General features: G+C 33.6%; 2 protein-coding genes across 4 annotated transcripts; one reads left to right on the top strand and one right to left on the bottom strand.

The window, feature by feature from the left end:
- Positions 1-71: 71 nt before the first annotated feature.
- Positions 72-6,053, top strand: LOC117335951 (U1 small nuclear ribonucleoprotein C-like). Of its 2 annotated transcripts, none has more exons than XM_033896237.1 (6): positions 72-205; positions 2,606-2,648; positions 3,302-3,410; positions 3,789-3,806; positions 4,863-5,000; positions 5,538-6,053. In XM_033896237.1, exons 1-6 carry the CDS (start codon positions 198-200, stop codon positions 5,636-5,638), a joined length of 417 nt encoding a protein of 138 aa, XP_033752128.1. In that variant the 5' UTR covers positions 72-197; the 3' UTR covers positions 5,639-6,053. The 2 variants fall into 2 exon arrangements, with proteins under 2 accessions (XP_033752128.1, XP_033752127.1); XM_033896236.1 differs by having other exon boundaries at positions 3,789-3,878.
- Positions 6,054-7,751: 1,698 nt separating this feature from the next.
- Positions 7,752-21,963, bottom strand: LOC117336266. Of its 2 annotated transcripts, none has more exons than XM_033896746.1 (3): positions 21,718-21,963; positions 10,723-11,012; positions 7,752-9,938 (listed from the first exon to the last, which is right to left on the bottom strand). In XM_033896746.1, the coding sequence occupies exons 1-3, from the start codon at positions 21,743-21,745 to the stop codon at positions 9,741-9,743; spliced, it is 516 nt and encodes a 171-aa protein (XP_033752637.1). In that variant the 5' UTR covers positions 21,746-21,963; the 3' UTR covers positions 7,752-9,740. The 2 variants fall into 2 exon arrangements, with proteins under 2 accessions (XP_033752637.1, XP_033752635.1); XM_033896744.1 differs by lacking the exon at positions 21,718-21,963 and adding an exon at positions 16,071-16,189.
- Between the last annotated feature and the right edge of the window lie 3,357 nt (positions 21,964-25,320).

The raw sequence follows: 25,320 nt of genomic DNA, 5'->3' as shown, positions 1-25,320 counted from the left end.
ACTTATAATCAATCATATCATTACATTGTTTTAAAAAATAGTCTTGTTTTAAATAAAATTACAGAATGGAACTTTGGTGTGAGGTTATATTACTGACGACTTCCTGTTGCCATTTGCGGCGTGGATGGGAATAAGGAATAATTTTTGTATTAATTTGTTTTTACCATTTCGTTGTATGTGGCATTGACGAAGTTATAATGCCAAAGTAAGTATCGCATTTCATTATATTTTTAAAACAATTAAATCGGGTCTGATTCGGCCTTAAACAATGAAGGTAAAGTTCGTTGTATTGTAGAGGACTCCTGCTGAAGACGAGATTCGTCGACAAACGTACATTATCATAAGACGGTTCGTCCCAATTTGGGCCGCCGTTTCCTGTTTTGTTTCTAGTTGTAACATACACACAACTAACTATCTTGTATTGATATTTTTAAACACAACTGTGGGATGTTTTAATACTACTATTGAACCTCAATATGATTTATGATTTTAGATCATAAATCATATTGATTACTGTACTGCATAGGCCTATCTGACGATTCGTCTTAAACAAAGTCCTGCTATAATTACCAATCTACAGTACTGGTAGGTGGTGTTGGGTTTATTCTACTTATCTACATTTATGTTGAGTCCATTACTTAAGTGGTGATTATTGAACGACACTTATTTTATGTACTTCCACTATTTTGGCCTTTCAGGATCAGTTGACAGGATCATGTTAGGTGAAGTTTCTCTCCTCTTCCATTGTTGGAGTGGATGGATCTCCTTAGAGGAATCCCCATGGCAAACAATATTGTTAGTTTGATTTTGTATTGAGTCTTGATACAAAATCAAACATTCAGAGTGTTTCATATTTGATAACATGCATCTTGGTTAGATTTAAATTTGCAAAGAAAATATATGGAAATGTTATTGACCTTGTCACCCTTTCACTATAGATTGGTCGTGTGCTAATAAAGTAGTGTTGGGTAATCGGTTGAACACGGCAACCGATGATCGGTTGTAATCGGATGATCTCGATAACCGATTATACGATTATAATCGGTTGTTATTGATTAGTCTGTTTGAAATTAAAAATACAAACAAAATTGAGCCAGAGAAGGCAATTCAAACTGTCACTTACTTATTCATTTGCAATTTTATCTATGGGACAAAGAATGTATAATGCCATTAAAACATCCTATTGAAATTAAAAATTAGCAAACTATAAATATATAGTGATTATAAATCTTGACAAGTTTATTATGACAAGAAAATACACACATGATTGCTGCTTGTAAGTTAATTAACACTTATTATCATTTAATGTTTCAAATGTTTTGTTTTGATGTCACATACTGCGTTTATATACATTTAGATAAATATGTTTCAGTAATATCATGGTTCACTGAGCTATGAGTATCAACTAGACAACTACATTGCCTCAATAATTTTTCAATACTGAAGGGCTTAAAGATTAGAGCCAAAAATGCCATACTCATGTGAATAAAGAATATTGAATTTTAACTGAATAGTGTCTTAAGAAATATAATTAGTTAACAATAAGAATAAAAATTCTGATGGCATTATATGTATATTAACATAGGGACCCGATTAATCGATTATACAAAACATGATCGATGATCGTAATTGGTTGACAATAATCAACCGTTAATCGATAATTCCCGATCATCGACACATCACTATAATAAAGGAAAGATTGCAGTATTAAAGAATCTTAATTTGGCAAAGAAATAATGAAGTTTGTGGCAGAGCAATCTCGCTACTCAGTATTGATTATGTCATCGGTCGATTTTCAAATTAAATTATGATAATAATTTTTGTCATTTCTTTTCAGCATTTTGTAATGTGATTTTGTGATTAAAATGCATGTATTGTATAATAGATAAAACTTAAATAATCTACATATATATATAAATGATTGTAAAGTAACAATTTTTCCTCTATTTTGTACATGTCATTTTTGCCTTGGCAATCTACGAAATCATGGACACATTGAGTTTCCATTTGGTGGAACGAACAAAAAGATTAGTTTCATTGTGCATCAAACAAATCTTGGGGTCACCATACCATTCAAAGGCAAGATGATGCCATGACACAGCATCTGGCCTGTTTTCCATCATCCGTCAACTGTTTACTACTTATCATGAACCACTGAGCAGATTTCAACCAAATTTATTGTCAAGCATTCAATTTAGTTTCAAGCATTCTTATATTAGATGAAGAAAAAACAGTTTTGTATAAATGGTGGGTCTAGATCTGACCCCAGGTACCTGAGGGGCGGGGCCCAATATGGAAAATATAGCAAATTCTTTAAAATCCTTCTTCTGTAGGAATGTAGAGTGTTTCCCCATACATTTACTGCTATAACCAGGTGAAAGATACAGGTACCCTCGGCCTCTTGTTTCCTGACAACAATCAAATGGCTAATAGCTATAGCGTGTCTTCGACTTGAACATGACATTCCAGAGGAGCAGAGATCTAGAGCAGAAGTGAATGAATTTTGATTATCTTTTATGTTGTTTCTAAATTCTTGAACTTATTTCATGTCAATAATATTGTAATTATTCGATACAAAATTTAAATTAAATGTATTATTTTTCAGATACTATTGTGATTACTGTGATACATACCTTACACATGACTCGGTAAGTGTGAAAAAATGTCCTGATTTCTATGGATGGTGTATATTGTATAACCATATTTAGCCCCTCTGGATCCCCTAAGTATAAAAGTTAAATTTATAAGAACCATTTTATGGTGAGGACTTTTAAATTGCTGAATCTGCAAAAATGAATGAATACAGTACTTAAAAAAATTTACTTGGTCCATGTGTCTAATTTTTCCAGCCATACATAATACATATAATTGTATATATATTTATCCCGCTGATGGCAAAAACCTCACCACCCCATTGGTTAAAACAACGTCGAATGACATCTTGGAATGATTCATTACACAGTTTGTTAGTAACCTGATACGGAAAAATATCGGGTCTAACAAATTGTATCAGGTTCACCTCACCTGATACAAGTGTTTTTAGACCTAATATTTTTCCCTATCAAACTAACAAACTATGTCAATAATAATAATTTGTACATTGTAAACTGATTTGTATATATTATTGCGGAATTTTATGTACTCAGTACAAATGTCAAAAATTGTTTCTGTTAAATGATTTCAAAGAGTACAAATTTATTCAACATAACATTTATACTTGTGGAACCTCAGATATAAGTCTAATTTCACATAATTCTCAGACAGGATTTGTGTGTAAAGAATCTTTTGTTTCTTTTTGCAGCCTTCAGTAAGAAAAACACACTGCAATGGCAGAAAACACAAAGAAAATGTAAGATTATTCTACCAGAAATGGCTGGAGGAACAGGTGCAGAAATTGGTGGATGATACAAGTAGGTCATGTTTTCTCGTGGTGTTTTGTTTCTGAAATTCATCAATTAAAACAGAATTTAAACTGACAATTAAGGATGAAGTTATCTTTACATAGTGTGGTCAATTGTTGTATAAAGACAAAAACTTTTGATTAAAATACATATCATAATTTCATGTTTGTTTAGTGTTTTATGATGTTGAACCAAGCTAAATACTGGTGCTTTTTTCAGTGAAATACTTTTAATTAGTTATTAAAATTTTGTTATCTTTCAATCTGTAAACATTTACTGAATGAACTGATTAGTAATTATTTAACTTTTTTTCATCAGTTATTCAACTCTTTCTAGACAGATAAATAAATTACAACTTTTTCAATTGTATATGTTTCTGTGTTTCAGCTGCAGCGTTCAAAGCTGGTAAGATAGCGTCCAATCCATTCCAGTCGGGAGGGGGAGGTGCTGGAGGAGCCATGGTCCCACCCCCATCTGGTATATCTCCCAACATACACCGTATTATCCGGGCTATAACTCGCTTACTGCCGTGTCAATTTCTAATAACACATTTTCTGTAAAATTGAATCGCATATAACCCGCGTTGGTGTATTTCCCTCAAAAACCATTTTGCCCTCAGGCCCTCCCCCGACTGATGTCGGACAGGTAACAAATTTTTTTTTTATTTTATGCAAATTAAGGTACCAGATAGAGTCAGGTAACTATCTTCTGTTTTGATTGACATTCACTGTGTATCTGTTTGACACTGTTTATTTTGTATATGGTTCCACACCATTATAGCCTGATATCTGCCTGGTATACATAGTGCAGTTACATGATGCATTGGCAGTGTTATATCAGATTGCAAGAAATAAAAATTTGAGGTAAAACAGGTATCGTTTGCCAGCCCGGTAACGGTGGAAACATCTACAAAGGTGAATAAAATTATTATTATCTTTTCTTCTCCTTGTTTATCTGTTTGTGTTGATTTTTGCATTAAAAATTTTAAGTACTTTTTATTATTAATCACTTTTTTTCTTTTAATTATTGCTTTATTTTCCATTAATTTCTCGTTAATTTCATCAGAATTATTACGAACGCAACCTGAACATTCATACCCATTACTCAGAAACATTGAGCATAATGATATAATAGTAAATAATTTGGACATATAATGAAACCGCAGACTTATGATTAACTTGCGGTTATAGTCCGGGAAATACGGTATACATTGATCAAAAAAAATTATATGTTTGTGTCATTTGTCAAATCTTAATGTGTCATTTTATAATCTTAAAGACATACTCTTTCAGGACTGTATTGTTATAGTACTATAGCACGGGAGTCAACTTTATTGCTCAATAATTCATTTGCAATTAATATGAAATTGAAGAATTTGATACTGGAATACATGCATCTATGAATACATAGCAAACAAGTGTATACATTTATCTCCTAATAAAAAACCAATGAAAATTTCAGGTAACAAAACATCCAAACCACAGAATGCTCCAACAGCTGCCGGACCCCCTATGGCAAGCCCTATGGGGGGCCCAATGGGTGGTCCAGTTCCCCTTATGGGCCCCCCACACGGAGGTCCTATGCCTCCTATGATGCCAGGTAAGTTTATGAGATACTGTCAAACCTTATTATCTTGAAGTCGAGGGGGGATATGAAGAAACTTCCGTTAGTCCAAGTTTTCAACAGAATAAATTGGTTTGTACTGTTGGAACTGAATTTTAATTTCGATTTGAGCAGGGTCTTTGAATTAATCTGAGTTTGAGATAGCAAAGGTGACTGTTTTTCACATTTTGTAAATTTTCTTATTTCATATCGTCTAATGCATTCCAGAAATGTTTTGGATGTAAGTTACTTGACTGAACTGGTTAAAAATTGAATCATTTGTATCTGATGGAACATTTCTTATTGTTTCTGACTTATATATTCAATTGTTTTAAGAGCTGTGTACTACAAAGAACTTCAAAACACATTCTGCTGAGAAACACTATACATGTATTCAACTTTTCAGTTTTATTGTATTGATGATATTGGAAAAAAAACAAAACCAATTGTGAGTTTTGTGGCAGTACAGTGCCCTGACGTATAATGTGTACCTTGTTTTGGTGTTTGTACAGTGACACATGTTGTGTTTTGTAGGTATGCGACCACCCATGGGACCTATGATGGGTCCGCCAATGCATCCTATGGGAATGGCCATTCGACCCGGACCCTTAATTCAGGGACCACCTCGCAAATAAACATTTTACTATCAAACTCATCAAGAGAGAAAGATGCTTGCTCATTTGTTAAAGAAGTGGAGGGATATTTGTTTCTAGTGTTTTAAGACATTTTTGAATAATAAGGATTTGCCATTGGCTTTCGTTATGAAATATCAGTACAAGTTTGATATATCAAATTATCATATATTTCATTGACTGAATATCTTTGACTTGATTATTATTTAAATATCAGTTGAGAAACTAGTTTCAGAATTGATCTGTATTTCTATAAAAATGATTATAGCTGTTTATGGTTGGAATGATGCAGAGCGAGATGTGAAAAAGCCAGTGTGAAAGAGGTTGGAGAATAAATGTAAAGTACGAAAGGTTTCATGAACTTATCCATTGTGAGAGAGATTTTTATTGGTTTGTGTATTAAAATATTTGTGATTCATACATTGTTTGTGTTATTAATATGAAGTTCACATCTCCATATCCAGTGAAATGTCAACTTGAGCGACTTTGATGGATAAATTGGTCCAACTATAGAAGGAGCAAACTCACCTTGGTTACGTGTATTGTGCATGTGAAGAGAAACAAGAAGTTATGATGCCAATGTCTTTTTAACTGGCTGTAGAACAGATTTCCTATAAATATAAATAGACTTTTTTTTTTGGAAAGAGGATGCGTGTGCTAGATTCAATCTAATTTTGTCTCCCAATACAACCTTCATTCTTTTGACCAATGACTTAAAAAGAGAAATTGGGGGGAAACACAGCTCCGAAAAACTTTCTATGTAATAAATTTTGTTAAGCAGAGATCTTTTTTTAGCACTTAAAAGTCGAAAATATTATTTGCATGTTTTGTCTCTTGGGGACAAGTTAACTTTAGCCGAGGTGTGGCAGCCATGTTTGTTTGCTTTTTCCCTAAAACAACTATGCAATAACTAAAATAAATAGAATCAAGTTACTTGACAGTATGGTTCCTGGGATGACGCCCGAAAAAATATATATTATCTTGGTCCATATTGAAGGTCAAGGGTCAGATTTGTATCCGATCTTCAAGAGGTTAACCTATGTATATGTAATATAGGTAAGATCCATGATGAACTTCCCTAGAAAGGCCAAGAATTAATGCATTTGGCTAGAAATTAAGGGTTAAGAGACGACGCTCAACAAGTTTGCGAAGAGAAGTTACTTGCTAAAGCACTAACGACCTCGCATGACTAACCAAATGACAATCAATATACTTTACTTATACTATTTTGGCTCAAAGGACTTTTATTTTTGAGTGTCGAGTTTATGGGATAAACCCAACAGTTTGATGTTGACCCATACGTACAGTAGTCAATTTTGTTAACTGACCCAAACATGATTTTTTTATCAACTGAACTGAATTGGCAAAACAGTGAATACTAGTTGAGCGATGCAGACTCCTCGGACTTCTGGTTAATGTCGTGAGGCTTTTGATCATCAGCAAAGAGCGAGAAATTATTGCAGATTTGACACATTTGTTTGCAGCCTAGGGGAGCCATGGGGAATATGTCAACAAGGCGTTTCTGGCTGTATCTATAACATCTTATTCTTAAAACACGTGTGTATCAACTATTGTATATTTGTACTGTGATGAAATAAATTATTTTAGTATCAAGCCTGGGTATCAAGGCCTGGGAGGAGTGGTATAAGGAGGCATAACATCAATTTAAGGATGAGAGACGGCCAGAAGAAGTACGATCAGAGGGATGGAAGGTTTGTGTCTTCCCTGTGGAGACAAGTATGACAAGCCAAAGTGGAAAAAAAGTCACTATTTATGGATATCCATAATTCATTTCAAATATCCATAAATGATTTATGGATTTGGAATTTCCTATACCTTTAAATTAATCCCTTGGAAAATAATCTCGGCATTATGGTCAATGGAAGAGACAGGAAATCAGCGACTGGCAAACAGGCAAGAGATGAGCTGGAAGCCATACACAGACGGGCAATGACTTGGCCAATCCTTGTCAACGCGCCACACTAGGACGTTCCAGGATAGGAGTCAAAGCGTCCAAGATGGACCTGGCTGATGGCGTCAGTTGATCAGCGATTCATGATTGTATCTAGTTGACAGAGTACTTTATAACAAACAAAAAAGGAGGAAACGCTGACCAATCAGGACATCATAATTTAATAATAAAACATAACGTAAACAGAACAACTGAAGAGATGAAATGAAACTTCCATTAGTATGCCCACGCACAAACAGCTGAGCATCACGTGATCATTGTGTATGTCGTTACTGTAAATACACCGATGTATCATGATAATTGACCATTGGAATAAGACTCGTCTGTAAATACACTAAATTCAGGATTGGAAGTTGTTTTGGTCGATTTCATGGGGTGATGAATTTTGAATTTAGTTGCCCTCGAGACAAATTGATCACGAACCGCATTAAATTTGTCTCAAGATCACCCCCATGAAATCGACCAAAGTGACATTCAATCCTTAAATTTATCGAGGGTATTGACAGATGAGCCTTATGCCTATGTATTGACGACACCTCTGACGCTATTACAAAAATTATTCAAACAATATTATCGGTGTCAATGGTAACACAAAAATAATCATAGAATTTACATCCAATCACATGTTTGGAACCAATTTCCATAACAACCAAACAATGTAATCAGCAGGGCAATGCTAAGATAATTTTTATAGAATATTTATATGAAACGTAAAAAATATCAACAGCGATGAAACTAGACAATTATATTCATGGTAGATAAAATTGATGTGACTAGAAAATGAAATAATGTAAAACTAAATTATGGTTTGAAAGCTACATATTACAGTCCACAGGCAGGTTGAGATACGTAAATATATCCTTTATGGAATAAGCCCACCTTTTCAAATACGTGTTACTCAACGGGTCTTTGGAGAAAAGTTCTACATAACAGACTCCCGTTTTCCCATTTTACAAATAAGCGCTACTCGACCGTTCTTTGGCGAAATGTTTTACAAACACGTGTTACTCGGCAGATCTTCGGGGAAACGTTCTATACAGTTAAATTTCAGCAAAAACTTAGGCAACTTCGAAAGTCTAGATACAACAATTTCAAGAAAAATAAGTTTGCACATTCACATACATCATGACGTAGTGTCGGTACACAACAAATAACACCTGTTCACACGAGTGGCAGTTAAAATGTTTAGGCACCAGTGATATACAATGTTCACACAGTCAGAACGATACGATCAGTTGTGTCTGTTCGTACAAATACAATAGAAATACCTTACTTTTACGCACATCGTTGGAATTAATGGGCATTTATCCAATTTAGTATTTGAACAGCACGGTAACCTTATAATGTTTGCAATAATTAAGAAATCCCTCTTCTGCTTACCCTTATCTCGACAAACATTAATACTGTGACGGAGATTTAATGTCATTTTGCTCATCTACATACTTTGGATTAGCCTCTTTTAGTTTGTGCTATGAATTCTATATTTAAAACATTTGAATACATTATCAGCTTAAAACAACAATTCAAAATTTTGTTGTGTAAATGAGTGAAGAGCACTGAATCGTTATAAATGAAAAGACTAGCAACAGAGACAGAAAACCTTTGGGAATATGTCTTTAAAACAATTATTAACTTTCAATGACATAGAGTCGAATCTCGTTATGTAGAATTCAGGTGGGATGTAGACAGAATTCGAGATATCCCAAGTATTCGAAGTAACTGAGTATATTTTATATATTTTTTTACTGTTGGAAATTAATCTTTACTTCGAGATTATGAAGTTTGGCTGTATTTCAATATAGCAAGCTTTAACTATCAAATTAACTAAAAACTTACTGTTTTTATTGCACCAACACCTCTAACGTTTGATTTAAACATTCGCCAAATACAGAGCAAAATATCTAAATTACATTTATCAAGGAGCTTATATGCATGCTGATTGACGTATGAATTAACATACATGAATATTCATAATATTTATTTCATAGCACGAGTTTTCTCTTTACAAAACAGAGATATGCTTACTCCAATCTTTTCTTACAAATACCACATAAGACTGTCTTTGGTAAATTATGCATTTTAAACAGTATCAATGAATGTACTTCTAAAAATAGAACATCTTGTCAGCAGTTGTCACGTGACATTGGTATCATGGTGGTGCGCGACTGGTCCTGAGTTTTCCCAAGGCCGCTTCATGAACCGAATGAGTAGAAAACTAACCAGAGCTATAATTAGAACAATTAGGATTCCCTGTATAAACCTCCAGACCGGTGGGATATTTATCACGTGATCTTCTTTCTTTATCCTTTCAGTGTGTATCTCTTCGTCTTCCTGTAGAAGTGTACAAAAGAAGTTAATAGCGCCTTTAAATATGAATCTACTAAAGTATGCAGTATATATACCAAAATATGAACATAAAGCTACATCGTACATCTGTTTTGATCTTCTAGGTCTCTTCAGTGATGTTAGTACATGCAGATGTATCGTCCTTCTAGGGGTTGCTGGTCATACCAGGGACCAAAAGCCAGAAAGGAAGTCGGTGGAATAAAAAAAAAGGTCAAAAGTGTTAAACTATAAAAAAAGTGGAGGAGCATTAACAACATTATATCATAATTTATGATTTTGTTCAGATATTGGATAATTTCAAAAAGACGTGAAATATAGGCTTATAATCTGAACGATTGCCACTCTACATGATGAGCTAAAAGTGGAAGTCATTGAAAAGGTAGTCCGCGGTCTCAAAAGTTAATCAGCAGAGCTTATCACCCAGATATTTTACCATCATGATGATTTATTCAGTAATAATAAGAAAGGTATGGCCATAACTACTTATATAGGCGGTATGGGTAGTAGACTGTGGTATAAATATGATTGGAACCCTCACACGGGTGCCTGCAATTAGCTAAGGATTACCAATGGAGAAGAGAGAGACAAAGGGAAACCGCAGCTGGTGTTGTCGGTGAAACAGAAGACGCTTAGCATCTGGAACAACTGGTCTTAGTTACATTTCACATTTGTTCATGGGTCTCCATGCCAATCTATATTTTGTTCATGTTTTGTCTTCGTTTCATTGAGTATGAATTACGGTTTCGTCTGAATGCGTTATTGGACCTACCTTCACCAAATGCAGCTCTATTATTTCCGTTTCGTTTCCACCCTCTCTTATTATGGGCGACCTCTCTGTCCATATCTCTTCATCGTCTTCGGATGAAGAGTCGGACTCGCGCAGTAAACTTGAATACTCCGGAAGTGTAGACAGTCGTGAGTTGCATTTCTTATCACTCAACAAATAACTCATATCCGGTGTCAATGTTCTCATCCAGTAAGGTATATGACTGGGGTCAAGGTCACTGTTGTCATGACTGCAGTTGACTTCTAACACAGGAGCTTCTTCTGATTTGGAGTCTAAAAAAACACAAAATGTAGATAAATAGTACACATATAACTTTCACTTTCTTCCATTACTGTCTTTCTCTCTGTACTCTACTTATATGTGACTTTTAACTCATTCCAATAACATACGCAATAACGACCGATGAGTGTTCAAAATCTACGTCAAAATCTTACTCGGAAACACGAAACACAATTGCAAAACATGAACAAAAGGAAGATTTACATGTAAAGAAAAAATACAAAAAGAATGAAACAATTAAAGTGTTCCTTGGAACCCTACAGCGATTTTTTAATTGACTTCTGACCTATAACACGCAATTAGAAAAAGTTAGCCCCAGACGTTATCTGTACAAATAATATTCTTATATGACCTCTCTGGTCGTATGACGGTATGGCGGCCATATTGCATATGGCTAATTCTAGTTTAGATAATGATATGTTTTCAATACGGTACCGGGGTATACACAACCAAGGCCATGGTAACTCTCAATTGATATTGAAAGGCGCTGATATTTTGTGTGTCTTATGCAATCCTTCGACATCGCCCATATATACATGTTTCTCTAATACATTAAAAAAAAAAAAAAAAACCTGTTTTTTTTCTGTCATGAGAGTCGACATCTAAAGCGACATCAGTGGATGTATTTTTAAAAAAAAACCTTGCCTCTATTGGAATTATAAATACATTTGTATATAACATCTCTCCTGTAACCTACTAAGTTCAACACGGGTAATGATTGTACCACGACTTAAAACAATCATTATCTAGAGTAAACACAAGAGTCCGTCATTATCGTCAGGTATACAATACTTTGGATATTGCTACTGACATCAAGGAAGATGGACGCTATAATTTGACTTCATTAATGAAGTGGATTAATAAAATGGCAAATAGTAAAAATAAGGCTAGCGAGACAACCCTATTGCCAAAGAGAGCCAAATAAGTTCTACAATTCACCGAAATTTAAATGATGACATAGTTACAAAGACATTTTATGCTGTCCGAAAATGATAATATGGCATTAAATGAATTTTTAATTTAAATGAAAATTAGTGTTACTGGATTGTAATAAATAGAAGTTGACATTTTCTGGATTTTACTAAAAGCATTTGTGACGATATATCTACGGCAGATTAGTAATTGAAATTTTCAAAATACAAATATACTGTATCATTCTAGTCCAAATACGAGATTGTTTAGATATACATGTATATTTTTCTGACTGTTGTGATTGATTGAAAACAAGTACAGACTGTTGTATAGTTTTATAAGATACTCAAAGTTACATGCTTTACACTACCGACATCTAAAAGAGGGATGCTCACCTTTGCTAAAAACTATGTTTTAATTATAAAATATATGGAATATTATTGTTGATAATAAACGGCTTCCTCTTTCATCAAGTTGTATATCAAGATGTTACAGCCATTTATATTGTTTGGTATGTTATATTTTAAAATTCGGATGCAAACAGAGCTCGAGGTATGAACCAGATTGTGTAGCTGCAGATGAAACAGGTTGATATTGTTTTATAATCTCTAACTTTAGCAGGATAAAAATGTTTAATTGCACCCAAAGTGCTCCGCATCTATGTTCTGTACGCAACTTTATGCTTAGAAGCGATCGTGTAAGAATGTTGTCTGTTTCTTTTCTTTTGTGTATGGTAATAAGAGATATTTTCTATACTATGGGCGTCATTTTATGGATTTTTGTGGCAAGCAGGGTATACGCAGAGATATAAGTACAAAGTAGCACTAAACCTTTATTACCACATACCATGTGGTGTGTTACATGTAACACATGGCGATCAGTTTATACCAACACGTTAAAACAATACAATGGAGTTCAATAATTTTCTTCAGTAACATAACATGATACAGTATGAAAACATTTGAAGGGATACCGAAATAATAACAAATCCATAATTCGGACTAAGATAAAACGAGGGCAAAATATGAATAAAAGAAATCAAGATTTGCATCGAGACCATTCAAAATATACAACGAGAAAGAGCCCGGGTGTTCCGGAAGAGTAACCGTCTTCTGCTGCATCGACAACACCCGCCTTACAAATCTAGGTCACGACAACACCTGCCATACAAATCTAGGTCAAATCTTAGTTAAATCACATTCTCAAAATGAGAACTAGGGAAACAGTGTATTAGAAATTAAAAGAAAAGTCTTCAACAAATGTTGATTACTTCAAATATTCAAATGATATAAAAAGAAACCCAGATATATTCTTCAACTTTTTGACATATTCTCTAAAAGATGATAATTTTTTCTGTTACAATTTTCGATTTATCTTTCAATGCCTACACGTTTTGTCTCTTCGCTAGCCAATGGTTACTTCTAACTTCGTATTCGGGAATACAAACTAATAACCCTTGGCTAGTGAAGATGTTTTTGTCTATGAATGTGCTCTTCAGTTTTACTGGGCTTAGGTTAATACTTCCTAATATGATAAGGAAACCCTTACAAGGTAGTGTAACCCCGAAGCCAAAATAAATATGATAAATGCTCAATTTGTAAGCTAACATGCTGTTTATCTCCCACCATTTTCGGAATGGTTCCTTAAAATGGACTAAAAGTCTAAATAGAATACAACATAGTTTGTCTTTGAATGCATTGCAAAATGAATCTTGATAATGGTTGAGAGGAGCTGTACAATAACAGAAGAAATTTCATTTGCTTTATTATAAGTCTATATGTAAGAAGTCGCAAGTCCGTGGATATAGCTCGAAGATCTGTATGTACGTGAATTATGACAGTGGCAGATTGCCTCGAACCAAACAATGTCCTCAAACTGCACTGGTGAGTGTAGGTTCACAAAAGACCACATTTATTCTAGTGGTATATGTCTGTGGGTTAAGGAACCTGAAAGTATTGCGGAAGTTACAGATAAGGAAATCAATGAGAGAACCTTATACTTCTTTAAACAAAGAGAATGTCCAATCGCGTGAAGGTATCATAGTCAACTTAATGTCATTCCTGATAATTCCGGTGATGTTTCGACAACCATATTTTATTTTCAATCGCCGAATAAATACGTAAGTATATCATAAAAAAAATATTACGACTGGTGACATATTTCGGCGTGTAAACGTATGTTTCATCCATAGAACTTACCGCAGGGTACTACCGTGATGGACAACTTAGTGACCAAAGGGCGTTTATATATATATCCAGTCAAGGTGGCGCGCGATAATCTAGGTAATAAAGTACAGATCGGTGTTTAACTCGGTAAGGTGCCAAGTATCACTGGTTACTCTAACGAGGGTTGTTTAAAAGTAATAAATACAATGAAATGCCGAATTATGACAATAAAGCTGCATCATACCACTGTTTCGTCCTTCTAGGACTCGTCAATTTTACTTTAAAAAAACGTAGGAATCGAGACGGGAACTTAGTAAAAGTTAATAAATTGACCGTAACGATATATAATGGGGAGACTCACCCTTATTGAATCAATTTGGTATATTTTGGAGACTAGCTGAGTACATGAGCGTGTATTCGTAGGTGATTGCTCTATTTATAAGACGTTACATGAGGCATATGCACTATATTGCCACTAAAATGTCAAGCATAAACATAAAATTTCAGGTAAACCATTTAAGAGATTGAATGTCGAGACAGAAAGTAATATATCAATTAATCTTACTAGAAATAAGAATATCTTTACCAAATAAAATTTTAAGTATGCTGCCTCATGTCATTTCGTGTCATTAAAATTCATGGTCTCGGTAAATTCCCTAAAGCCTCGGTTTTTGTCGTTTGACGCCATGATAGGGAACTTAGTGAATTATTCTACAATAACATGCTTTGAAAAAAGCGTGCTTTCTTGCAATTAACATTTTATGCTGCCGTTACCTTACAATACTGATGTTGACAAGCTATTTTTGTTTGTTGTCGTCATGGGAGGAAACGTGTTGAGTTATATGTAGCTATAATCTTCGACATACCTGTAATATCTAGTTGATGGTATGATAGAAGGTATAACTGTGTGAAAGTCATTAATTATGTATACTTCTTCAAGTGGTACTATTATATGTACTGTGCACGGGCTAATATGAGGTTAGTAGTTCATGGAAGGATATATTCAATACAGTTCAATAATAATCATTTATACAGCGTATCTTGTAGGTGACATTTTGTATTTCGATGCAGCAGGGATTGTAAAAAAGGACATAGCAGATATCATCACATTTCATTACAAATTACATACCGTAAAGTCAAAATTAAACTTCAATATGACTGATACGCGATACAAATTACAGACCGTAAAGTCAAAATTAATTAAACTGCAATATGACTGATCAGTGATGCAAGCTGCCTAGAGGCAGGTAAAATTGATAATCTTACGAGAAAAAAAGAAACGCATTCAAGTTAAAGAAATCTTTGTTACAAACGTATAACTTATATTATCTCAGTGTCAATTGAGTATGTTAAATTGCAATATGGCTTCCAATAGTCTTTCGCATTACCCGATTTAACAACAATTTAGTACTGTGAACGCATATGAAACTGCCTAAATACTCGTATATATTCGTATTATGCTGCCGAATCGACCTGTCGATTTTTGATTGATTTTGATTGAACGTTTGAAAGTGTAGCCAGATCGACCTGTCAAGTCGACTGTCACTTCGCACAGTATAGACTACAGTGTCCAAATTTTACATACGCTTTACATATCATTTATTTAAATGACGCTGTCAGACAATGTTGTTACTGAAATATTAAAACTAACCATTCACTGTCTATACACTATTATTCACAATAAACTTCCTAAACAGGAAAAATGGTTTCATGAAATAAAGTAATTTCTTCCTTATCATTAATCAATTCGTTACCCCATTTTGTTCAATTAAAATTTTTCAAGTTAAAAAAAAAGGTATAACCTCATTGTATTTTATAGATATTAACATTTCCTTTCTATGCTAGGCGACTCTCGATAAAATACAACAGTAATCGGTTGCCTCTACATCATTGTAACTATCATCAAACAAAAGCTAATTATTACAGACATTAAAGATTAAAAAAAAATCACATGAGTATGAGTAGTTTGTTTACCAGCACAGAAGAGTCCATAATCCGAAACAAAATCCTCCATTTAAGACATATTGTCAGTGTTAATCATAAAGGTCCTGTATCAGGCGTGACACAACTCTAGGCGAGTTTACCTATAAACAGACTTACCTGTCCGTTTTACCTGTCTGCCCCTACCTGTACAGGCCGTATTTAATGCAATAACAGCAGTAGAGGAAGCAACAGCTGCGCAAGGTTAGATATGTGGGCACATGCCCAAGTCTTGTCAGTTTGTCATGATAAATACATTACATCTCCATATGTACACTATATTTAAAACATAAACTCTTAAGCATTGTACTGACCTACCAACAAAAATATCATGCGTTTGAATATTGATATTTATTTAATTGTTTCACTGATGTTTAGGAGATGTTCCAAGAGTAGCTGTACATTTTAAACTTTAACATGACATCTATCGCATTAGCCCAACAAGCTTCCTCTAGGTCAAATTTCTCAAAGATCAAAATGCGCAACCACGTATGATTATATTTCGTATAATCTTACTAAATATACAACTTATTTTCAGTTTTAGTTCAATTTACTCAGTAATCAAACACAATACAATTCTATGAATATTTGCTAAATAGTAGTTAAGCTGTTTATACACAAGGAAAACAATTTTGTTGTGTTTCATTGATCAGATTATAACTGTATATGCATTAGTTTAGTATACAAATAAACATGCGGGATCGTCGGATGCTGGATGTTATAGTTTACGGAGTTTTTCTGATTCTATAATTATCATATAAAGCGATGGATATGAAGCTTATTTGTAATACATTCATAGATAGTTACATATTTGACGAAGGCGAATAGACAATGCATTCATTGATTTGGCAGTAATGCAATTCCAAAATTCAAATTCAAATTCAAATTCAAATCGATTTTACACGACATATTAATAAGATACATAGACAATTCATATGCTCAACAACAATAGTTATATAATTCCTGCAATAAACGTATAGAATAAAATAACGGTAAATTTAAACTCCATGTACTACAGACTAAAACAACATCAATTGATTTACTTGATGCCTAACATACTTAAAAATAAGTAATTATACATTCCATGTCTAACAGACCAAAACAACAGTGAGTATATACTCCGTGTCTAACAGACTAAACAACAGTAATTATATGCTTCGTGTTGTACAGATGAATAAACAGTTATTATACATTCCATGCCTAACATACTTAAACAATAGTAATTATATACATTCATGTCTAATAGACTAAACAACAGTAAATATATACTCCATGTCTAACAGACTAAACAACAGTAATTATACTCCATGTCTAACAGACTAAACAACAGTAATTATATGCTTCGTGTTGTATACAGATGAATTAACAGTTATTATACATTCCATGTCTAACAGACTTAAACAACAGTAATTATTCATTCCAGGTCTAACAAACTAAAACAACAGTAATCATATACTCCATGTCTAACAGACTAAACAACAGTAATTATACTCCATGTCTAACAGACTAAACAACAGTAATTATACTCCATGTCTAACAGACTAAACAACAGTAATTATATTCCATGTCTAACAGACTAAACAACAGTAATTATACTCCATGTCTAACAGACTAAACAACAGTAATTATACTCCATGTCTAACAGACTAAACAACAGTAATTATACTCCATGTCTAACAGACTAAACAACAGTAATTATACTCCATGTCTAAAAGACTAAACAACAGTAATTATACTCCATGTCTAACAGACTAAACAACAATAATAATACTCCTTATCTAACAGACTAAACAACAGTAATTATACTCCATGTCTAACAGACTAAACAACAGTAATTATACTCCACGTCTAACAGACTAAACAACAGTAATTATAAACTCTATGTCTAACAGACTAAACAACAGTAATTATACTCCATGTCTAAAAGACTAAACAACGGTAATTATACTCCATGTCTAACAGACTAAACAACAATAATAATACTCCTTATCTATCAGACTAAACAACAGTAATTATACTCCATGTCTAACAGACTAAACAACAGTATTTATACTCCACGTCTAACAGACTAAACAACAGTAATTATAAACTCTATGTCTAACAGACTAAACAACAGTAATGCTTCGTGTTCACTAAATTAACAGTCATCATACATACGTATATGAACTGCGATGGTGTAACAACCAGAAATGGCTAACTTGGAAGGCTGCCTCAACAAATCCCTTTTGTCAATGGTATATTGTTATTTGCATAATACATAATTTATCTATGTACAAAACGGATGCTATATAACAGGTATGTATCAGACTTTATTGCGTACATACCTATATACACCGAGACAAGTACGGACAGAAGGAAATCCCACAACTAGTTATAACCAAAGGTCAGACAGGTTCTATCTTCCGGGAAAATCTCCGGAGACTAGATATCAATATGATTTATATATCTATAATGTACATCTGGGACGTTATCACATTTAAAGACGGTTATGTAGAAAATGTTGGTCGAGGAATGATGAAATGTTTTGTAGCTTATGGAATTTCATGTAAAAAGTAAATATAATCATAATATAAATGACTAAAGCATAATTCCAGTAGTTAATCATTTCAAAATATAAATTTAGGATCGCTTTGCAATATCGTCTTTCAACAAATCTTAGTTGGGTTCATATCAGGCGGAGCCAGGAGATCATATATTGTATAAAAATGTGTTTTTCAAGTTGTGCCAAAATGTGCAGATTAACTTAAAACGGTGAAATGAGAGCAGGGCTGTAGACAAGAATACCAATATGATTTATATTGTTAATATTTAGAATCCTGCTTTTTCATTGTGTAATATCCCAACGAGAATGATTAACACAAATATAACGGAGAGTTTAATAAATAGACATAAGAAAACATATCAATTGTTCACCTGCTTTCATCTTTCCCAAAAGTTAATAAGTGGAATACCATATTGCTCGTCTTCTTAATCGTATGGGGGTTCCAAGAATTCTGGATTCTGTAAGGAAAATCCCGTATACCTTTTTACAATTCTATATAGACATCACGAGAAATTACGCACTATGTAAACTGTTTAAGGGACATTAATTCAAGGACGTGGACGCTGACAGGATGATTAATTTGCTAGACAAACAAGTAAATAGCACACCTATGCGATGTAATATTGTCAAACACACGTGGTCTGAATAAAGGGAAGTAATTATATTTGAAGTCTTCATCATCACAACACACAGATAAACATCGTCACGTATTGGATCTATAACTGATACCATAAATAAAGGTTTGTGTATTAATCCTTTGAGATTGCTGTGTGGTAAGCTCTGCCTGTCGATTTTAAGTCCCTGAGGGTTGTCTGTTGCTGCATATCACGTTCAAAATCTCATGAATAGTGGATGTGGCTTAAAATATCCATGGTCGGAATGTTTTTTTTTATCTATTTATTTTGTGTGTGTGTGTGTGTTCATTTTCCAAACTGTACCAAATTAGATCCGGAGGTTAAAACACACACCCTTCTTTATAGTGTAAACGAACTGAACTCAAATTTAGAGCATTATACTTTCAACAGATAAGCGTAATGATAAATTGGCGCATTCGCATTTATTTTTACAACATAATTTGTATTCATGAAGTGCAATTAACACAATCATAATTTTGCGCAACGTTTTCCGGCGCGAAAAGCGCTAAGATATTATTACTGCTAAAATAGGTACGGTTACAGTACATGATCCCTTCTAGAGTCTTCGAACGAATTATGCTTTATTCAGTATATACTGTATCCTTTACAAGCCTATTCTGTAGCCCTACATTCCATATCTAAATTCTTATGAATTGTGGCCTCTGTTCTGCATATCATCCAATATCCCAATTGTTTTAACTGGATTGACCTATGGGGTTTGTGCACTTTCGTACAAACGTTTAACCAACGCTTGTGTCCTCTAAATTCTTCTGGTGGTTCTAAGTATCCACATTACAATTGGTAATTAAGAGCTAATTCTTATGGTGGTTCTGAGTAAACGAACTGTCTGATGTTTCCGATATCTAAATTACAATTGATAACTTAGTGCTAATTCTTACATATGTTTTGCCCATGTATCTTACTAGTAATGATGTGGAATTAGAAGTATCTAACTAGTAATCATGTGGAATTAGAAGTATCTAACTAGTAATCATGTGGAATAAGAAGTATCTAACTAGTAATGATGTGGAATTAGACGTATCTAACTAGTAATGATGTGGAATTAGAAGTATCTAACTAGTAATGATGTGGAATTAGACGTATCTAACTAGTAATGATGTGGAATTAGAAGTATCTAACTAGTAATCATGTGGAATTAGACGTATCTAACTAGTAATGATGTGGAATTAGAAGAGATAAATATCATAAGGCTGCCTCAACAAATCCCTTTTGTCAAGGTGTACAAAACGGTTGTTATATAGCAGCTATGTTGACGTGTCGGACTTTACTGCCCCACGTACACACCTAGATATATTACCTTATTTTCCGGAATATTGCCCGTGAGCTACATAATTTAAAACATTAAAAAATGTCTGCGGGCTATATGACAAAATGTTTTCCTAAAAAATATCAAAAGGCGGGCTATACGATAATTGTCAAATCCATGTTTCCTTGGTACTATCAGGTGCCGACATTGCTGTTTACGTTTGAGATATGAAGGATAAATTTATACTGTGAGTGGACATATATATCAAGTAAATAGTTGTATTAACCTTGTTCATTGAGAACCGGAGTGGACTATACACAAAGGATTACGTTACATCAAACGGAGAAGCACTGACAGAAGGAAATTCTGACTTATAACCAAAGGTCAGGCAGGTTATATCTTTCGCGAAAATCTCTGGAGAAAACACAAGTTAAAGATGATTATGTAGAACAAAGGTTATAAACTCTTCGCTATTATCTTTCGATTATAAAATGAATAAATGATAGATTGAATCCAGATTTTTTTTGGGTTTATGTTCGCCTCTTTTGGATAGACGTAGTTTCATTTCTGAAATTTATTCAGACAAACCGTGATGTCGTTGTGCTATTTGGTGTTGGGTAACTTTCGGTCTTATAAGTGATCATTTTTAGGATATTGTTATTTCTATTCATTTGGCGGTGTTAAGTAATACATTTCTATACCGTTATTGTTATTTGTGTGACAAGCTGCTCTCTGTCTGTCTATCTCTGTCTTTGTGTCTGTCTCTCTAATATTATGTAAATATGTGAATATGCTTTATTTTAAAAATGTATATTGTAACATTATATTGAATATAGGCTTAGTATAAATTGGATAGCATGTGCCCAATTCGCTTGTATATACAAAGATGCTAACAAAACATGTTTAAATCAAGCAGTTAATACACTTTCGGTGGCATAGCATCTTTGAAGATGGTTATGTAGAACAAATTTGGTGCAGGGAGGATAATATTTTGTATAGCTAAGGAAATTTTATCTAAAAAATGAAACAGAATGATAATATTATTGACTTATCAATTCAATAGTTCAGAATTTAAAAATATGAGTCTAACAACATAATGTAACGACATTGAAAACATGCACAGGAACACTATAACGACAGTAGGGTTTAAGATAAGAACATATATTATATACATTGTTAATATTAAAAGATACATACCTGAAAACGAAGAATCTTGTATTTTCATGATGTCATTTCCCAGTGATTTATACGAAGGTCACATATATAACAGATAGTTTAATTAAGGACACCAGGAACATGTATCATTAAGTCACCTGATTTCATCTTTCTCTAAAATATTAAAACGAATCCCATATCGTTCTCCTTCTTTATCGCATTGTATTAGTGTTTCCAAGAATTTAAAATGTCATTGTGGGAAAACCCGTTACCTTTTTATCATCCCATATAAACATCACTTGGAATTACGTATTGTATAAACAGGTCAGGGATGGAGACGTATTCAGAGACGTGACGTAAACCTTGACCGGCCTGTCAGAGGCGAGGGTGATTGATTCGCCAGACACAGGTAAATAACATACCAGTGATATTATAGTCTAACACACGTGGTCTGAACCAAGGCAAGTCTATATACAGTCGGACATTATAAAAAGGTGGTTTAAGATGTTCTATAAATATTATGAAATACAAACCTTATTTGTATTGTATAATAATCGGGAAGCAATTTATTATAAAAAATCGGAGGGGGCAGTTGAAAGAAAAGAAAAAGCAACATATCTATAACTAATGATCTAATACAATTTATGAATATTACAGGATACGAAAATAAGGATATCTATGTAGATATATATAATGTACCAATTAATAAAACACCATCATCCTTCACAAAACACAAAATGCCATACAAAAATATCTTTAAATACAGGGACTGGTAAATGCATTATTGAGGCACTTTGTAAAAAATACCAGGTAGATATTCTATATAAAATTAATACTGTATCTAATATTGGATTTTATTATTGTTCCAAAGGTTTGTCATAACTGCACGTCTTAATATTGAAAAATGAAACCCTAACCATGGCTCTTAACACGCAAACCAATTGAATGTAAGTACATAGCTGTGAACTACACAGGAGTGTATTTGTTTATTTCGTAAAACATACGACTAGTTCTAATAGATTTCTGATTGACAACATTGACAACATCTCTTCTGAGTTTGGTGATCAGATTGTCCAACAAACTATTGGAATACCCGCAGGATCAAACTGTGCCCACCTATTTTTATTTTTGAAGCTGATTTTATTGAAGAGATCATGCAAAGTTTTTCAAGTTCATTTAAAGGTATATTGACGAAGTCTTATCTTCAAATAATAATGATAAAAAAATATTATTATTATTATTTAAATAACCATAACGATCGAATATATAACTTGAAATCAATGACAATACAGATATTTCAACTTTAGGCGATTTTATTATAAGCATGATGATCTCAATTTCCCAATTGTTAATTTTCCCTTTCTAGGTAGCGACATCCCTGCATCCCCTACCTACGGTGCCTACAAGTTGATTCGATATCCAAGGGCTTGTTCCCATCATCACAATTTCCGTGAGTGCTGTCGACTACTGACGGAGAAATTAAGAACACGAGATGTCGAGAGATGCAGGTTGATGGCTATAGGGAATTTTTACGGACAGCATCATGATCTCATTTGGAAATATGCGGTTCCATTTTCATCACATTAAAGCGACTCTTACCTTAGTTTTCGCCCTCAGGAAACGAAGAGTTCGACCTATAGATAATCAAATATACCCATAATAGAACGATACACTAGCCTATACCGTCAACTTCGCTGTTTTTGTACATAGTTTCGTTGTTAAAACAGTGTTCACTTCGACTGTTGCTTGTAAACATAATAATGTTCGATTTATTATGGAGAAAGCCGAGTCGGACATTTACTTCCGTTGAAAAGAAAACACGTGTTTGTTGCAGTCACGTTTAACTTTAGCAATTAAAGAGACCAACCAACCAATTGTTTTCCCATAGACTTTAGTGTTAACGTTTTGGATTATTTCATTCAAATTCTTGAATTGAATATGACGATTATGGTTTATAACAAAAGTTTAGGGTCTGATATAACACCTAATCAAAAAAAAAAGTTGGGTCCTTCAGCTCAAATTTTCTCCAGGGTAGCCATTTTGAAAATAGGTGAATTTCGCAGTAAAAATTCTCAAAAATCGTAAATGTTTACCTGTTTACTATTATTACGTGAGCTTTTGGGAAAAAAACCAATCGGACTTACGAAATTTATATCAACATTTCTTATTGATAGTTACCTATCAGGCTACATATCTATTTTCTCACTTCATAACATACTGGCCAATCAGTGGCTGCAAGACATTTTATCCTTGGCTCAACGTTGGGTTGGTTGTTCCCTATAATAGAAAGTGTAACTCTTGGAAGATATCACTTTATATATCTTTTTCTCCTTTTGATTTTTAACACTTAGGTCGCTTTAACTCTCATTTGAGATTGTGCCACAAACCGTATTTGGATCCGTATATCGGGGGTCGTCGATGATGACAAGACGCCTACTCTTTCGAATCACATGTTATTACTAAAGTATCATCCAAGTTCTTTTTCGGGAGTCTCCATGTCAATCTACATTTTTGTGTTTGTTTCTCCTTAATTCAATCGATTTTGAGTTTGAATAATGTTTTCGTTATTATGTCAATATTCTTTGTTGTTGTTTATTAATGAAACTACACAGGAATATTAGGTATCTTGTGCAGATGTGGTCAAGTTTTTCGTTTTGTTTTTGTTTTTTCTCAAAACGTTTGGTTGCCATGGTATCAAAGTCATACAAAAAATGTGTAATGGTAATATTTGATTACATTCACTGCCATTTCTGACAAATTATCGTCGGATTGAGACACACGACTCGCAATTTCTGTATTCCCTGCATGTACTGCAAAGCAAACAATTTGAATTTAAACACAAAATCATTTTCATTGGCTTGGTTCAAATCAGCAAAACAACATCCTGGGACTGTCACTCTCATCACTTTCACAGTCATCATTGTTGTTGTTGTTGTTGTTGTTGTTGTTGTTGTTGTTTTTTTGTTAAGTTACCTGTTGAAACTGGTAGATGGATTGGTATACCACGTAATAATCGTGATTGCTTATTATGTCATAACGGTATTGGTGAAGAATACCACTATTTATTTCAATGCAATAACATTTTAGTGACAGAGTTTAGACACAAATACATTCCAAATTATTATTATATAAATCCTAGTTTAACTAAAATGGAAGGTATGTTTGAAATATGTAACAAGTCATTATTATCTAGAGTTAGTCATTTCCTGAAAAATGTAGAAAAACTTTGTATTTCACGTAGATAATAGATAAGTACAATATTTCATATGTTGTATTGTAGTTATTACATTTTTTTGTATATGTATAGTGAGATAGCATTGTTTATAACTACGTTAGTATATATACACTTGTATTTTCAAGTTATTACCCTGTAAGCCATGTACATTGTTTTGTCATATCGACCTCTTGTTACACACTTTGTGTGTCTTGAGCGAATAAAAAATCTTGAAATCTTGAAATCTTCTGGACGCCCTTTATAATTTCCCATGCTTGTCCATTCAGTCAATAACTCTGTCTGACAAGTTGGCATTATATTATCAATGTCTGTTAAGTCCTTGATAGGGCATATAAATACATTATAGGTAAAACGTTATCAAGATAATGATAAAAATAACACCACCAACACACAAATCGCAATCCAGTCAT

The sequence above is a fragment of the Pecten maximus genome, chromosome 10 (assembly GCF_902652985.1).
Source record: "Pecten maximus chromosome 10, xPecMax1.1, whole genome shotgun sequence".
Taxonomy (NCBI): Eukaryota; Metazoa; Mollusca; class Bivalvia; order Pectinida; family Pectinidae; genus Pecten; species Pecten maximus.
The sequence above is the reverse complement of the archived record's forward strand: the minus strand, read 5'-3'. Positions and strand labels throughout refer to the sequence as shown.

What these genes read in the sequence shown, in the direction of transcription:
- LOC117335951 (XM_033896236.1), top strand. An exon ending in CATACCTTACACATGACTCG is followed by an intron (nt 2,649 to 3,301) that starts GTAAGTGTGAAA and finishes TTCTTTTTGCAG; the next exon opens with CCTTCAGTAAGAAAAACACA. An exon ending in CATGGTCCCACCCCCATCTG is followed by an intron (nt 3,879 to 4,862) that starts GTATATCTCCCA and finishes TGAAAATTTCAG; the next exon opens with GTAACAAAACATCCAAACCA.
- LOC117336266 (XM_033896744.1), bottom strand. Translation starts at nt 16,110, where the DNA reads ATGGAGGATTTTGTTTCGGATTATGGACTCTTCTGTGCTG. An exon ending in TTATGGACTCTTCTGTGCTG is followed by an intron (nt 11,013 to 16,070) that starts GTAAACAAACTA and finishes GTGTTTTTTTAG; the next exon opens with ACTCCAAATCAGAAGAAGCT. An exon ending in TAGAGCTGCATTTGGTGAAG is followed by an intron (nt 9,939 to 10,722) that starts GTAGGTCCAATA and finishes ACACTTCTACAG; the next exon opens with GAAGACGAAGAGATACACAC.